The sequence below is a fragment of the Typopeltis vanoorti genome, chromosome 5 (genome assembly GCF_054136105.1).
Source record: "Typopeltis vanoorti isolate ZY-2024b chromosome 5, IOZ_Tvanoo_1.0, whole genome shotgun sequence".
NCBI lineage: Eukaryota > Metazoa > Arthropoda > Arachnida > Uropygi > Thelyphonidae > Typopeltis > Typopeltis vanoorti.
This window is the reverse complement of record NC_143553.1, coordinates 92754882-92773167: the sequence shown is the minus strand read 5'-3', so window position 1 is coordinate 92773167 and position 18286 is coordinate 92754882. Positions and strand designations below refer to the sequence as shown.

At 36.7% G+C, this 18286-nt stretch overlaps 1 protein-coding gene across 1 annotated transcript in view; it reads right to left on the bottom strand.

Annotated features, from left to right (window-relative positions):
- LOC150106653 (transmembrane protein 184C) overlaps nt 1-18286 on the bottom strand; it is a 200380-nt gene that overhangs the window by 159047 nt on the left and 23047 nt on the right. Inside the window, exon 2 of the mRNA XM_090393251.1 lies at nt 17858-18171. Within this exon, the coding sequence (XP_090249377.1) occupies nt 17858-18111 (254 nt within the window). The 5' untranslated portion in view covers nt 18112-18171. The remainder of the gene's footprint in view (nt 1-17857; nt 18172-18286) is intronic.

Here is an 18286-nt window from a genome sequence, read left to right as displayed (position 1 = left end):
TGATTTTTATTACTGAAGGTTTTCATCCTTCAACCAAGGCTCAGCATTCAATATACCTTCAGAAGTACTAAATGATACTTGGACAAAGTGTGTCGTGAGTTAACCCCAGTATTTATATATTTTTCGGAAACAATTTTTAATAATGGAAAAGTGGCTTAGAACCAGGACTTTAAAAAGAAGAGCAAATGAAACAGGTGATGCTTACCCTAATTGTGATACACATGTTGTAACGGCGAGTAAATCTGATACTATTAAAGTAGAAGAACCAAGCAGTTCAAAGAAAAAATACAGTAGGAAATATAACAGTTCGTATTTGGAATTTGGGTTTACTTGGTATGGAGATGAAAGTGAACAGAAACCTCAATGTGTTTTGTGTTATGAAGTGTTGTCGAACAAGTGCATGAAACCAGCGAAACTCCGACATTTAGAAACTAAACATTGTGATGCGAAAAATAAGCAAATTGAAAAAAAAAAAGCCAATTTCAGCGATGCTCAGCGACATTAAATCATGGGAAAGATGTAGTTTCGGCCATGGGTTCGATTAATAGGCAAGGCACTGGAAGCATTTATCTGTTAAGTTTGCACATAGCAAAAACAGGGAAACCTCATTTTATCGGGGAAAATTTACTACTTCCAGCAATAAAAGATGTGGTAAAAACTATGTTTGGCAATAAGTTACTAAAAGATGTTGATTTGAATCCTCTTTCGATGACACTGTAGGTTGCAGAATTAATGATATGGCAGGTGACGTAGAATCTCAGTTAATCGAAAGAGTTAAGAAGAGCCCTTATTATGCGTTACAAATAGACGAGACTACTGATGTTACAGATGATGAGCAGTTAATATGCTACGTAAGATATGCACATGATAACAACATTCATGATGATATTCTGTTCTGTAGAACTTTGTCATCACGAACAACTGGAGAAGAAATATTTCACACTCTCAATAATTATATAATACACAAAGGGATCCAGTGGGAAAAATGCATGGGCTTCTGATCGGATGGAGCATGTACCTTTACAGGCAGGCATAGTTGGGGGTTGTTTCTATGGTCAAGGAAGTGGCTCTCCGGATATGAATCAGGTATATTGTTTCATACATAGGGAAAGTTGGCCTCCAAAGGAATGCCACCAGAATTTAAAACTGTGCTATACAATGCTGTAAAGCTAGTTAATTTTATTAAGGCTCGACCATTAAACAACAGGTTATTTTCAGTACTCTGCGATGAAATGGGCAGTGAATATATACAACTTCTGAAATTCGCTGGATTTCCAAGGGCAAATTACTAACAAGATTATTTCAATTAAGGCACAAAGTTTTATTGTTTTTTAAATGAACGCAATTCTAAATTTGCATCACTCCTTGTTGACGAAGCATGGTTATCAATACTATCCTATCTTTCAATCTAACAAATAAGCTTAGGTGTTGATAGTTATTCATGACTTATTTTTTTACGGTATTAACAACACCACACACACTTTTATCACAAAGATGTTTTATTAACGCTTATATTTCGCTGATTTTCAACTCAGTCATCAGAGCACAACACACTTATATATGTGACAGTGAGTGAGTGAAACAATATAATTGCAAAAGACAAAAGATCTAAAATCCTATTTTTGGCGCCCTCTAACAAGAAAAAAAAAAAAAAAAAGCAGCTATCCAGCAGTTTTTCTTAGCAAAACCATCCCCCAAATTTTTGGCAAATTAATGCAACCATATTTGTTAAGGTTGGGAGAATTCTTCAAAGACATTGCTGACTCAAAATATAATCTTTCAGATCTATAACAACTCCTAAATAGCACATTCGTTTTCCTCAATCTAATCCTATGTGAAGGAGTGTCCAAAGCATGGTCTGCCAGTCCCGACTTGCCATAGTAATAGTAGTGAATGTATCTTTCATGTTCTTCCAGGCGGATGTTCACTGATCTTCCTGTTTGCCCATAATAGGCCAAGTCACAGTCACAAGGAACTTCATACACTCTTGGGTGTGCTAAAGGGTGAAGTTTATCCTTAGGCGAGCAGATCAGAGTTGCCAGTTTGACATGAGGTTTGAAAGTGGTGCGAAGGCCATGTCTCCACAAATCGTGGAAACATGGCCATGGAAGCAGAAGATCATGGATACCCCGTTCTACTTTCATCATAATTTCTAGTTTAGGAATTTGTTTGGGTGTGACAGCAAAGTTATGTCCTAGACTGAGAGCGTTCTTGGCTTCTTCAGTGAGTGTTTCTGACGATAGGTTTACGACCACGTGGTCTCGTCGAAGTTGTGGTCGGGACTTCATATGTTGGTGCTGTTGTAGGAGTTCATATTTCTTTAGGTGTTTGCTTTTTACTTTTGTGAATTCTTTTTTTGCTGCAACTTCGGAGATGTGCTGTAGAACAGTCCATATTTCAGGATAGCCAGAGCCATTTGTTCAAACGATACAGCTCTGACCACTGAACTCCAATACCTGCGCCATACGTTCTTAGCCAACGGCTACAATCCCTACAAAATAGATAAAATACTACATAGGCCCATTACTCTGCCCTCCCCTAATACACAAGAATACAAAATGATAATTTCTATTCCCTATATCAGAGGTACATCAGAAAAGATAGCCAAAAGTATTGTTGAAACATGGCCTTCGCACCACTTTCAAACCTCATGTCAAGCTGGCAACTCTGATCTGCTTGCCTAAGGATTAACTTCACCGTTTAGCCCGTTTAGCAAAGTTCCGTATCTCATACAGTCGCTTAGGGAAATACGCGGCTGAGTACATCGAATCCATTGCATGCAGACAACAACATCCATACGATCATGGATTGTACAGAAACACACATCACAACGTAATGAATACAAGCAGCACACAGGACAGATATAAATAAAACCACCACACGATTAATGAATCTGCTGATTTACGATGACCACTGCCTCTGGTTAAAACAGGATGGATATAATTAAAACCACCATCGTAACACGATTAGTACAAATCACATGCGTACGGTATATATATGGCATACGGTCGCTGGTGGGAAAATGCGCCCAACCACATGGTCAGGTGCACGACAACGTGGATGGCACTTTGTGACTGACATCGTGGGTTGGACTGTTTATAGCTATCAGGAAGGATCTCACATAACAGGATGTCTTAAATTATTTTACTGGTCATGGAAATAAGGCGATTCGTATTCGCTGGAAGAGTGTGAGTGTGTGTGGATGGGGGGGGGGGGGGGGGGCATTAATTGTTTTGGGATGTTCTGAGTGAAATTTTTGGTATATGACGGTTTGGACAGGACAAGGGATGTTATCCATGATGGGATCCATGGATGTCAAGTTTGTATTCAGTATTATGATGAATGAAGTAAGATAAGAACAACATTTTTCCCTTGTCTCATAACGCACTTAGCAAATAGAACAGTTTACATGTCGCAGGTCAAATCAGAGCGTGCGTGAAGATAAGTTGTGGGGTTAGTTTCATGAGTTTGGGCAGATGAATGGGGATAACATATAAAATATAAAAGTTGTTGTGGGTAGATGAATGGGGATTAAAGATAAACGTTGTTGTGGGCAGATGAATGAAGGTTTCAGCAGAACGGCACTGACATCCCCCATTCATTATACCATGGTATCAACGGCGCTAAAAAAGTTGTTGTTGGGGGGGGGGGGAGCTTAATGAGTGTGGGCAAATAAATGGGGATAACATATAAAATATAAAATTTACTGCGGGCAGATGAATGGGGATGTCAGTAGGATGGCACTGACATACCCATTCATTTGCCCACAGCAAATCGGAAACTGATACCTTTATTTGTTTAATAAAAATTAAAACTTTGTTCAGTGATGATACACTTTTAATTGTTTACTTCCAACTTAATTATGTTTCCATATGTATTCAAAACATGCTTTTAGATTTATTATGTTATAAAAGGCACAGTTTTTCAAAATGTTGGTAATCTCCACATACATTTTTTTAAAAAAAATTACATAACTTTTTATGTAATCCGTAGAATTGTTTTAGGCATTTTACTGGTCCTTGTGCTTAGAATGGTTGAGAAATGCTGCTCTAAAGTATATCCTTTTTCAGGACTCTAAATTGCTTCTTCCTTGAAGCAAAAACATGAATAAACAAAGAAGTGATGCCATACTGGATAACCACAAAAGAATTACACAAACATTCATGCAGTGGAATTTGAACCAAGAGTCTGTTAGTTACAGGAGAGGTACTTGACACCCAGTATGCTTTATTTATTTATAGCAGAAGCAACTAAAGTTATGAGGTGCTGTATTATATGTCTGTAAATTGCATGTATTATTCTGGCTGGTTTGCCTGAGTTTCTGGGAGGAAGAACCCTCCCCCAACCATATGAGACTGAGATGTGCTAACTTGTCGTCAACTAATTTTTGTGTATAATGAAACCTGTGAAGATAATTATAAAATCACAAGTATATCACAGTAAAAATTATTTACTGCACAAATATTTTGTCTTACATATTGTAAAACAGCACGAATGTAGAAGAGTAATACTGAGGATTTGAACAAAATAAAAAATAGGATAGTTGCATTATTATTGTTGCATGGACACCTCCACAAAGTCCAAAGAATCACTGCAGGACACCCAAACTAATCATACAATCTATCATAACTCTCCATGAACCCATTAACAGACAAAGCACAACAAATTCTGGCAACATATTCCATTAATTCACAACTTTCCAAGCAAAAAATCTAGTCCTCACAACCACACTAACCCCACCTTTATTCAACTTCCAAGGATAACCTCTTGTTCTCGTCTCTCTAGCAAAGTGCTGAAACATTTCTTTTACATCAATTCTATAAAACCCTTTAAGCAACTTAAATGTTTCTATCATATCCCTTCTTTTTCTCTTATGAACCAACTTCTGCAATTGATGCACCTTCAATCTATCCTCATAGGGAACATTCCACAGACCAATTAACATCTTGGTTGCTCGCCTGTGAATCTTCTCCACTGCTGCCTCATCCCCAAGAAACCTAGGAGACCAGACCTATCAAGGCCTTATAAAGAGGAACAGCAACTTCCTTATTTCTACATGTTAGTGTGTGTGTGTGTGTGTGTGTTCTTCAATAGCCAAGTAATCCTGTAGCAAAATGTCCTCTAAACTTTAACTTTCTGTCTACCACCACCCCTAAATCTCTAGCTGCATCTATTTCCTGGAGTATAATTCCATCAATGTGGTACACAGCTTATAATCTATTTATTCTAAAATTAATAACTTTACATCAGGCAAAATGCATTAAACTGACACCCATTATCTTTGCCCATTCTGACAGCCTATTTAAATCATCTGCAAGTTTTCCATATTGCCTTGTTAAAATATTACTCATACCTAATTTTGTATCATCAGTAAACAATTGAATATATCCTTTCAGGTAATTTCCTATATCATTTATGTGCAAAATAAATAGTAGTGCTACTAGCACTGAACCTTGTGGCGCAGCACACCACACTACTAGTCACCTGCTTTTGCCTGGATGCTGATCCTCCATATACCTCTTTTTTGATATCTGTCCAGCAGCTGTCCTCTTATCCACATAACCAGTGTCATTTCTATGTCCATTTGTTCTAATTTGCGTAACAGAGTTCCATGTGTCAAATGCATTTGCAAAATCCAGCAGAATCATCACATAGCCACTTCTTTCATCCAATGTCACTGTATTATAAAAAATTAGTAAATTACTTAGGTATGACCAACCCTTAACAAAGCCATGTCTTCCAGATCATTCTTGGAACCTCCAGGCCTATCAACAACCAATTGTATATTTTGTCTGACCAGCTTTGATCTCACACCAGACTGCTCAAATGAATTGCCATCCTCCTGCCTATCTTCTATTCTTTTTGGCTGCAATTCATCTGCTTTCATCAGCAGTATCCCTCCCCCCCCATCCTATCTTCTCTATCTTCCCTGAAAATACTAAACCCTTCACATTCTATCCCTGTAACCACACCATCTGCTGTTAGCCAAGTCTCACTAATGCCTCTAACTTACCGAGGTTGCACTAACCAATGCCCAAAACTCCTCCCTCTTGTTCCTGATATGTCTGGCATTAGTGTGTAGAAACTACAGCATCCCTTTAGGACCTCAGTTACCCTTACTTCCTGAACTGACTACTCCATTCAATAATTCTGCTTGAGAGACTAGATTCTACACTTGGTCATTCTCACACTTGCTCACCTCATGGGTGCCTTCACACACACACACACACACACACACACACACACACACACACACACACACACACACACACACACACACACACAGCTTCCAACTTAATTGCTTAAGTTTTCTTGAATTTGCACTTCAGCATGCTCAGTGAACAAAGCTCTCTCTAGACACCTATTCCACATTTCTACACATATTAAATAATAAAAAAAATTAAATTAAAATGTTAAATTAAAAACTTTTTTTTCCTAAAGAGAAATAAGTAAATCTGCTGTTTAATTATTTCTCTTTGTGCTGTAGTCATTCTATTAAAGTGTATCATGAGTGTAAACCAGTGAACACATACTAAATATTTAATGTGGTTATCTATTCATTTCTCCTTAAAACATTCTGTAAGATGTTCATAATCAGCATCATTTTCTGGCATGTATTCTCAAAGGATTTTTGTCCAGGATGCTATGATAATTTAACACAATTAAGATGTTATTACCAGTAATATTTTTAACACAGTCATCTCCTCTAGTTCTATGTTCTAAGGTATTCAAATAAAATGTTTCCATGGGACATTATATGCTTTTGACATATTAAAAACTATTACAAGATAACTTATGGGAGGATCTTTATCTAATAATTTGGTTGAGCTTCACAACCATTATCAAGGAAATAAACACATCTGCTGCAAGAAAAATTGGTTTGAAATAAGAAAAAAAAATAAGGCATACATAACATTAACACAGTATCAAATTCTAACAATGCATGTTACTTTTAAGTTAAATTTATTATTATTATCCCAAGACCTCCATGGAGTCAAAAACTTCTTGTGAGGGTGGTCCCTTTGTCACACACACACAGCTCATCATGCTGTACCTTAAATATATTCAAATTCTCTGCAGATACCACAATCTCAGACAATGCATTCCAATCATTCACAACTCTCCATGGAAGAAACCATGCTTCTCACACCCTCCTTATACAGTTTGTAATATCCTCTTGTTCTTCATCGATCTCCCACCAGGTTATGTAAAACCTCTTCACTGTTAGTCCTGTAACAACCCTTACCAACTTGTATGTGTCTATCATGTCACCCACCTTCTTCCTATCCACTGGACTCTGAAAATTGCATCTTTGCAACCTTTCTTCATACTCAACATTCCATAGACCAGGAACTGCCTTAGTTAATTTCCTGTGGCTCTTTCCAATATCTTTTCATCATTTTGAAGACTATGTGACCAAATCTGTGCATAGAATTAATGATTAACAAAAATAACCAGTTATCAGACAATAACCAATAGCTATTTAAATTTGAATATTTGTGGTGAAGGTAAAAGTGTTGCCTCCATATGCTTTTTCAACCACCATGCATTACATATCACTGAATACAGACTAAACAAACATGGTTCAGAGTAGTTGACAATGGATACAATGCAATACTTTTTACCTTACGAATAGTATTGCATTTATAAGCATCCTCTATGTTAGAATAGGAAAAATACAGTTTGTTCTTTCTCTCTTCTCTCTCTCTTCGATCACACACACACACACACACACACACACACACACACACACACACACACACACACACACACACACACACACACACCATCCTCAATCACAAAGATGAGATCCTAATATAATCAATCACATTGGAAAACTCCGCAGTTAATGATGCGAAGCCAGTATTTAGTCTTTCACTGATTACAGGTACCAGGTCTTTATGATAAGTAGACTGAAGAGTGACAACTTGTTTCTGCAGAAAAAAGGGAAAAAAAAAAAGGTAGGAAAGGAGGAGGGGACAGAAAAAGAAAGTTGTGATATATATATGCTTTGGTTGGCTGTATTCTGATGAAAGCAACTGGAGTCATATAGTTCTCTACTGATCAGACATCAATTGTGGAGGAATATTTTGGCATTTCTTGGTTGTTATAATGTATGTGAGAATCTAATCTGTAGAATACTTTAATCCTATTTTTTGCACTCTTGATAGTAAACAATTCACTAAATGGCACTTTTAATGGATTGCTCTCTCTCTCTCTCTCTCTCTCTCTCTGCTTTCTTGCTAGCAAAATATCAAAGGGCACATTGAATGTAGGATGACATTAACCAAAATTATCAATGCAAGAAATGCAGAACAAATAAATCAGGAGAATGATTTCTATAGCCAATAATACAACAGAACCTTCTGAATATAAAAGATGTGGATAAAAGGTTGCACATAAATTATGGATAATAGCTTTGGGCAGAGGATAGAAAGCATAACTACTATTTGAAAATGATGTACGTTTTCTGTTTTAGTCTTTTTGAAATTCGTTTGTGAACATTGATTAGTGATTCCATTATCAACCCCAGTTGATAATGGAATCACTAATCAATGTTTTTTAACATCTGTGTTACTGGATTTCAAGGAGATGTAATGATATGTAATAGTAATGCTGTTGTGACTCTTCAGAAAAATTTGAATAGGCTGGAAAAGTGGGTAAATAAGTTTGAAATGCCAATTTAATAACTAAGCATAAGATTTTGATCTGTGGAATCCACAGATGGAAGGCTGAATACTCTAATGGTGGAACTATACTGCATAAAATGTAGCAAGCCAGGTATTCTAGCGTGAAGACAAAGAGAAATTTTAAGTTCAGGAAACACAATGCAAGAAGTGGTGAAGACATCTCAGTATGCTGCAATACTTAGGACATTAAAGAAAGAAAATATAAGGGTATTTGAACCGCATATGACTACTATGCTCTGGCATGGTAACTGAGATTTGAAGAGGATAAAGAAACTTTAGAGAAAGTACAAAGACAAGTAACAAAAATAATATCAGGATTGTGGTATACACTGGCTACAAACAGATGAATGAAACATGAAGAGTTGGGGTAGATAGAAGACAAAGTGGGGAAGGGTTTAATATGACTGAGAGAAGACATTCAAACTGTCTGCTGATATTTATCATATTTATAAGGATAGAACAAGGAGAAAAGATAATGACAAAGGCCATTCCTAGAAAGTGAACAACATGGTGGTGATTAAGGGTGGGAGCAGTTTCCTTTTTTTGCATGGACAGTGGCAAAGTGCATAAAATAAACTACTTGAGAAGTTGATGCCAGTGCAACAGTAAATAGCACACAAATAGTTTAAGAAACTGTATTATTATTATTTCGGGCGACTCCAGGAGTCCTTAGACTCATCGAGGGAGGCCCTAAACATCATGTCCACACAACTATGCGATTACATTCTCACAGTATCTATCATACCTTGTCTTGAACTCGTTCACCGTCATAGCACCCACAACAGACTCTGGCAGCTTATTCCACTCATTTACCACTCTAAAAGTAAAGAACCCAGCTCTAACACCCCTGCTAACCACACTCTTGCCCAGCTTCCATAGGTGTCCCCTAGTTCTCCCACCACCAGTCCTGATCTCAAAAATATCCTCTGAATTAATCCTATAGAATCCCTTTAGCAATTTGAATATCTCAATCATATCTCCCCTCCTCCACCTATCAACTAGTTTCTGCAACCCACAAATCTTCAACCTGTTCTCATATGGTTCATTCCATAGACCTGTTATCATCTTAGTCACTCGCCTCTGGATCCTCCCCACCTCCTCCCCATCAAGAAGGAACCGAGGTGACCAAATCTGGGCACAGTAGTCAAGATGTGGTCTTATCAAGGCTCGTAACAGAGGTACAATAACTTGCTTGTCCCTGCTCGTCAAGGTATTTTTCAACAACCAAGTGAGTTGATTTAGCTACTTTTGCAGTGTGCCCCCTAAACTTCATCTCCCTATCCACCAACACTCCCAAGTCCCTGGCCTCATCAATCTCTTGGAGTACAGTTCCACCAATGTGGTATACTGCTGCTAATCTTTTCACCCCAAAATGCATAAGCTTACATTTTGTCACATTAAATTGACATCCATTCTCCTTAGCCCAGAACTCCAATCTATCTAAGTCATCCTGCAAGACTTTGACATCTTCTGCATTCACTATTGCCCTACCCAACTTTGCATCATCAGCGAACAAATGAATTGTTCCACTCAGATCCTTCCCTATATCATTAATGAACAGATTAAACAGCAGTGGTCCAAGAACAGAACCCTGCGGCACACCACTAGTCACAGGCCGTCCTTTGGACTCTACTCCTGAATAAACTACTCTTTGATATCTCTCCATCAAACAACCACCTATCCACCTCACCAACCCTATATCCATTCCCATATGTTGTAGTTTACGGATTAGTATTCCATGTGGTATCCTGTCAAACACCTTTGCCAGGTCCAGCAGTATCACTGTAAACCCATTTCCCTTATCCAGTTCAGCCGTCACCTTGTTATAAAACTTGAGCAAGTTACTGAAGCATGATCTACCCTTCACAAAGCCATGCTGTCCCCTGTATAGTATCTCGTTTTCATCAATTCATTCCTGTATTTTTCCCTTGACTACTTTCTCTAAGACCTTGACAACGACTCCTGATATGCTGATCGGTCGGTAATTTGCAACCGTAGTCTTGGATTCTCCTTTATGCAGTGAAACTATTTTCCCCTCTTTCCACACCTTTGGGACTAAGCCAGACCCGAGACTCAGATTAAACAACATGGTCAAGGGCACTGATAATTCTTTAGCCGCTTCACGCAAGACCCGTGCCGGTATACCATCCAATCCCACAGATGTGTTCACATTAAGGTTCTGTAATAGACTAGTCACCTCCACTTCATTCATCACTATTCCAGTATAAACTAATGGTTCTTTCATTTTTTCAATGTCACCACCTGGATGATATGCTTTTGCAAAGTGCACGCTCAGTAACTCCACTATATCGACTGATTCAGTGACCTCCTTACCATCGTCATTCCTTACAATCATTTTACCGTGTACAGTTTTTTTCCTTACTTGCAGCATATTGAACGAACTGTTTTGGATTCTCTTTTGCTTGCAAAGCTAGTTTCCTTTCATAATCCGCTTTTGCTTTTTTTACCACACTCGTTACCTTTCTGGCCTGCACTTTATACCATTCGTGTGCCTGCAGGTCACCCCTTTCTTTAAATTCCCTCCACAGTTGTTTCTTTTTTTGCAGCTCAAGCTTAATGGTGTTATTCATCCATTTAACCCCTACTTGTTTTACTATTCGGACCCTAGGTATACAATCAGCCATTACCTCCTGTAAATGCTCCTTGACCACTTCCCATGCTCTATCGACATCCAGTCCTTGCAGTTGTACATGCCATGGCACTGATCCAAGCAATCTCCTAAGCTTTCATACTTGCCAGCATGGTAATTCCACATATACCCTGTCTTAATCGAAATTTCCACACCTTTACCCACCTCCCAGGTCAAGACCTTATGATCACTCTCACCAATCGGTGGCAACATGGTCATATTCATTACAGTCAAATTCTCAGATGCTATTACCAGGTCAAGCACTCTCACACCCCTAGTATTTTCAATTACATGCTGTCTCAGATAGTTATCCCTCAATAACTGAATAAAATCCTTTTCCTTCCTCACATGTGTCCTCTCCTCCTTCCAATCAATGTTACCATAGTTGAAATCCCCCATAATAATTACCCTCCTTCCACTCATTTCATCAATTTCCCTATGCATACTATCTCCACCATCTATTCCATCACCTGGTCTATAGCAGCACCCAACCGTATATTTTATTCTGTCAGTCTCAATCTCACACCAAATAGCCTCAAATGAGCTCCTTTCACTATCCTGCGATACAACTTCAATTCTCCTTGGCTGCAGTTCATCAGCTATCATCAATAATACCCCTCCCCCATTTTATTCTCTCTGTCCCTCCTAAACACACTATAACCTACACATTCTATCCCACTAACTATATCTTCTTCCGTCAGCCATGTTTCACTAATGCCAATAACCTGTGGCCAGGAAGAGCCAATCAAGGCCAAAAATTCTTTCCTTTTTTTTCCTAATACTCCTGGCATTAGTATACATGAAATGCAGTGATCCCTTAGTCCCACCCCTATATTGATACATTATTCTAAATGACCCATTCTCATTTTTTGTCCTTAGTGCTGGCTCGGGTACATTATATACATTCTTACACTCATCTGTCTCACTGATGTCTGCATATCCATTCCCCCCCCCTCCTTGGTAGTTCTAGTTTCCCTGGTTTTGCACATCCATTTTCACTTCATTCAGCAACACTCTTTCCAGTCTCCGCACACCAAGTCCATTCAAATGCAGGCCATCCATCTTGTATAAGTCCTTTCGCCCTTCAAACTCATTCCACACCACACCGTCTGCATAACCTACGCATAATGTCATTTGCAATTATGCCCCCCCCCCCTCCTAAACTGCTCTCTGTCGTACCGCAGCAACAGACTAACCATTCTAACTCTGTCACTCAAATTTATCACCTTTCAATTCATTCGTACCCGTATGACAGACTATGGTGTATAGAACAGGTTTCTTATAATGAGTCATGAATTCATGGAAATCCTGTGATTACAATTATAAAAATATGCAGTGTATTTTGTCCAATTAATAATTAAATTATCAATTTCTGGTATATATATCACATAATGGGATGTTCTAGATATTAGAACAACACAATATAATACTGTTAATGTTTCATGACTAGTTTCCATCAACGATTTGTTTCCAAACTGGTCTATTTTGTCTGATCTCTGATCCCATCAGCTCTTACATTTCAATCTTCTAAAGAAATATTAAGTGCATCAACCTACTGTTGATGCACTTAGGATTTATATGCATCAACCTACTGTTGATGCATTTAGGATTTACTGATGTTCCCACACACAACTACAAAAGCGAATCAGCCTACATATAATGTGTGTTAATAATTGTAGTAGGAGTGTAGTAGATAGAAGGTGGTGGGCTAATAGTTGATAATCTGGAAATCAAACATAGATGCTCAAGTGGCCTTGACATACACAATGTCAAGTTCTTTTCTGATATCTTCATTTTTAATATTCTGCTACTGATACCATCAGATCACTAACCTAATTTTCTTCAGAATTCTCATATCTCTGATCAATTAAACCAGTGCTTCCCAAACTTATGGATGTAAAGGCCCCTTTGGAAAAATTAAAATATTTCACGTACCCCCATCGGAAAAAAAAAAAATTGTAATACAGACATACATTATTATAATATTTATTGTATTTATATTTCATACATTAAAAGTATTATTAAATTAAGTATTATTAAAAGTATCATTAAATTTAATATATTAAAAGTATCTCAGATACCGCGCGGTGAGCCTAGTGGCTTTGCGCATTGCAACCATATGCCTGGGGAAGGAGTGTCCCAGGTTCGATTCCCGTTGCAGACGTGAGGAATTTGAGGATCTTCTTCAGGCATAGCCAAGTTAGCCGGTCTTGGGTGCGGTCAGTAGGTTTTTTCCACCAGTTTATCTGGCGTTTTTCATCCCGCAAACAGGCAAACCGGCCCCGTGAACATACGCCTCTACAGTCAATAAAATACCCCCCCCCCCCCAGCGGCAGACCAGGCGACGGGTCGGTTGGGAGTAGTACTAACAAGAAGTCGCATCTAAAGTAACACGCGGACCCTGCATAGGAAGGGAATAACGTGTAGTAGAAGAAGAAGAAGAAAAGTATCTCAGATAAAGAGTGGGGAGCCGATGCTAAAACCTTAAAAGTCACATATACCTCTATTATCCGTCCCATAATGGAATATGCTTCGCCAATCTGGATGCAAACATCACAAACCACTTTAGACAAGCTTATAAAAATTCAGAAAAATGCAGCTAAAATCATATGGGGACCAAGGAATACAACTCCTGAAAAATAGCAGAATTCGAATCCAACCTTGTTCCTTTAAAAATTAGGTGGCAAGAAAATCTTACCAAATTTGTAGGAAAAAAAGCCAACCTTGCACATCACAGAACAAGTGAACTTTTTAAAAACTGGAAACCAACAAACAGAATAAAGAAAAAATCAACAATGCATGAAATCATAGAAAATAAAATTCCCTTGGATTGTCCAAATAAAATAGCCGACTATCCAGCATTTCCTCCAAATCAAGACAGGAAAAATACAGTTATCACTCTGAAATAGGGAAACATGAGAAAGAAAGCCTAAAAAACCCTGAAATCTAGAGATCATTAGCCCTTTCAAAAATAATGGAATATGGACCTGACTCAATAAAGATCTATACAGATGGCTCCAAAAATCCAAATGGCAATTCTGGGAGTGGCATACTCATCTATGGTTCTCATAATATAGAACTAAAAACAACTAACAGTATTGGATGCAACTCATACCATGCAGAATTAATAGCCATTAACACAGCACTGCAATATTTGGACAAACAAAACCAAGGAGTTTATATTTTTCACAGATTCCTTAGCAGCCCTTCAAGCTATTAAGAACTGCTACACTAGCCATCAAGAAATACTTAGAGACATAGTAAAAAAGCACAAACAAACTACATAAGGATTCCGAAATAATCTTCCAATGGATCCCATCCCATGTGGGACTAAAGGGAAACGAAACTGCAGATGAAGTAGCAAAAATGGCTGCAACATCAAGTGATACCGCAGATTTCAATCTTTTTAAAACCTCCCAAAAAGAAAACATAAAATGAACAATTCTTCAGGACATGATTCACCACAGGTACTCAGCAGAAAATCCAGGAGCTACCATCAACTCCAAGTTTAATCGCAGTGCCACTACCATGATCTCTCGCCTCAAGACCGGCCACACAAGATCAATCAAGTTTAGCAATGGCATAAAAGTCTTCCCCACTTGCAAAATCTGTAACATCGAGGAAGCATCACCAATGCATTTGCTAAACTGTATGAATATTTCCAAATGTGAACTCTATAACAACCCAGAAAAGGCGCTGTATAAAATACATGAACTTGAACTCTATGATCTGGTGTAATAATACCATGGGATAATAAAAAAAATAAAAATATATTTAATACAAAACATATACAGCGAATATTGCAAAAATCATATGCAAATATTACATTTTTAGCATTTTACATATACATTTGACATGGCACATCATATATTTCGGTGATTACACCACATTTTTTATTATTCAGTTATACAAAATACTGAAATAATAGTTCCCGACAAGTTTCGTAAATCGTAGGATTTACATCTTCAGGGGGTAAATAGTATAACTTAAAGTTTAAACAAGAGAATTAATAAATACAAATCATAACCATCTGGCTATTCATAAACTCAAATAACAGAATGCAGATATAAAACGTTATTGACGTTGAACAATACTGGACGATGTCATGTGTTCTTGTTCTCGTTCATACATTCCGAGCTCAGATTGAGGTAGATTTTTTATTAGAGCTGACCACACTTGATGGAGAATTAAACCTTGATTTTTATTGCATTGGGTTGGCTCTAATAAAAAATCTACCTCAATCTGAGCTCAGAATGTATGAACGAGAACAATACATGACATCGTCCAGTATTGTTCAACTGTCAATAACGTTTTATATCTGCATTCTGTTATTTGAGTTTATGAATAGCCAGATGGTTATGATTTGTATTTATTAATTCTCTTGTTTAAACTTTAAATTATACTATTTACCCCCTGAAGATGTAAATCCTACGATTTATGAAACTTGTCGGGAACTATTATTTCAGTATTTTGTATAATTGAACAATAAAAAATGTGGTGTAATCACCGAAATATATCTTTTGAACCAATTACCCACAGACGTCTACGCCTACAATGGCACATTATCTTATATTTTTATATAGATAGATATATTGTTATTGTACATTTGCAGTACAAGCACATGAAACATAAAACGATTAGTAATAAACAAAGTAAGGATTAAAAACATAAAAGAAGAATTTAATAACAATTTAATGTGATGGATATGTTTCAATACTACTACACAAAAAGTCAATATCAGGTAAAATATCTGAAACTGCAATTCTTAGATTTCTTTCCAATGCTTCAATTGACAAGCAGGACCTGTGTTTATTTTTTATTACCAATAACGATGAAAATGCTGTTTCACAAAGATACTTTTACTAATTTGTCATTCAATATGACATGAAAAAATTTAGTTTGTCATTTTAATTCTTCAGCCTTTCTTTGAAAAACAATTGTCTTACACTTATATTCCCCATGAACAGTATCTAAATGACTAAGTTTTCTGGGTCACATGAAATCATTTGATAACTGTTTCCAGCAGATTACACACATAGGTTTATTTGGATCATTATATGATGGTACAAACCCACATTTCAAATAAGAAGGATCACATTTTAAAATATTTTCATACGACATTTTTTGCCTCTTACCATCTGGCGCTGAAGACGATGCAAACTGTTCTGATAAAATATGAGATACTGTTGTTTGTGAGCCTGTTTCTGCTTCTGCTGATTGTTCAGTGGATTTTTTTTTTTTTATCAACCATTTATCCATCTCAGGGTTAAATTTTTAAAGTAGACTAGATCAAATAATAGCACCACATACTGATACTGGCACACCACAGACTAACAAGATCTATGGTGTGCCAGGCATTTATATATCCGAACTAAAAATCCCTGGCATTTATAGTTCTGATGTATGTGATCTGTGCTATCAGCTCAGTTGCCCTGCACTCTAAGTGTATTTCTTTCCCGCACGTTGCCAGCACCTGTGTACACTAGCAATGAAATATTAATTTAAAGCACGAAAAACTTGGCCATTTTAAATGAGCACAAGATTTTGAATTTCTAAGCTTTTTTGTGCTTCTTACCAGTACCTTTGAAATTAAACTTATATGAATAAGCATATATTTACTAATATTCATTAAGCGCTAAAATACGCAGGAAACAAAATTTATCAACCAACACCAACGTGTGATTTTTTCTATTAAAATATAAAAAATAACAAAAAAAAATAACAATAATAATTAAATACTTTTCTTTTAAGATAAAAAAAATCTACTTAGTCTTAAAACATTTTAAATTTGTTTTCATTATATAACACCCCCCCGGGGGGGGGTCATGACCCACAGTTTGGGAAGCAGTGAACTAAACCCAGCTTTCAGATCCAAAAATTAAGATGTTCATACTGCCTTATATACCGCCAGTCTAGTGTTTTGGCTAATTTCTCTCTATCTCTTATAAATTTATACAAATAAATTCCATACCAGCCTTATTTTTATTCTGTTATCTATCTATATTTAATTTTCCATCTTCACTAACTGTATACTTCAAGAGCTAAAATGTGTAAATAGTTTTGCTACTGAGATTACAGCTGATGCTTCCTGCAGATTTTCATATTTATAGTCTTTTCATGATGGAAAATGCTATTATCAAAGTGGTTGCAATAATGGTTTGCTTTGCAGTCCTTTCTTGTTATTACTGATGAAAATGACATTAAATGTGATAAAGATATTATTCTCTCGGTGAAGTGCGAAATCTCCAAAAATTCAAGAACTACACTTGATCAGCTTTCGTTTTCCTTATTCCCAAGTAAAAGAACTTCTTTTTTTTTTCAGATGCTACTAAAAGTGCTTTTGTATCAAACTACATTTCTTAATTTGCTAAATTTTTGCTGTTTCTTCAATTTCCAGACAACTAAAAGGATGAAATCACATATTCTAGTTTTACATTTTTATGAAAAGATAAAAAAACACAATACATTCTGGTAAAGCAATAATAAAAAAAGCATAAATACTTGATAAATATATTACCTGATAATATGTTTCTGAAGATGTGGTTTCGTATAATGGACTAAATGTTGTGTAATTTCCCAGAAAGTGATAGGAAGAGCCATCAAAACAAAAATTCCTCCACTAAACCATGCTTGATCTGTAGGTCTAGCACCTCTCTTTTTAAAATACCAACTACAAAGTGGTAAAAGCACAACAATAATCAAACCATAGACAGCCATAACAACAGGTCGAATCCACAGACGCCATCGCCGGATGCAATTTTTACATATCATAATTAGAAAGTTTTATTCTTTATGCAGAATGTACACTCTTAATTTCAAAATCCTTTCTATCTGTAAGTATATAGAAACATTTATTTAATGACAAAAAGCAGTAAATGTTACAATAAACATGGTTTAACAAAAGTGGGAAAAAAAATGCAATTAGTTTTCATTTATAATCAATTTC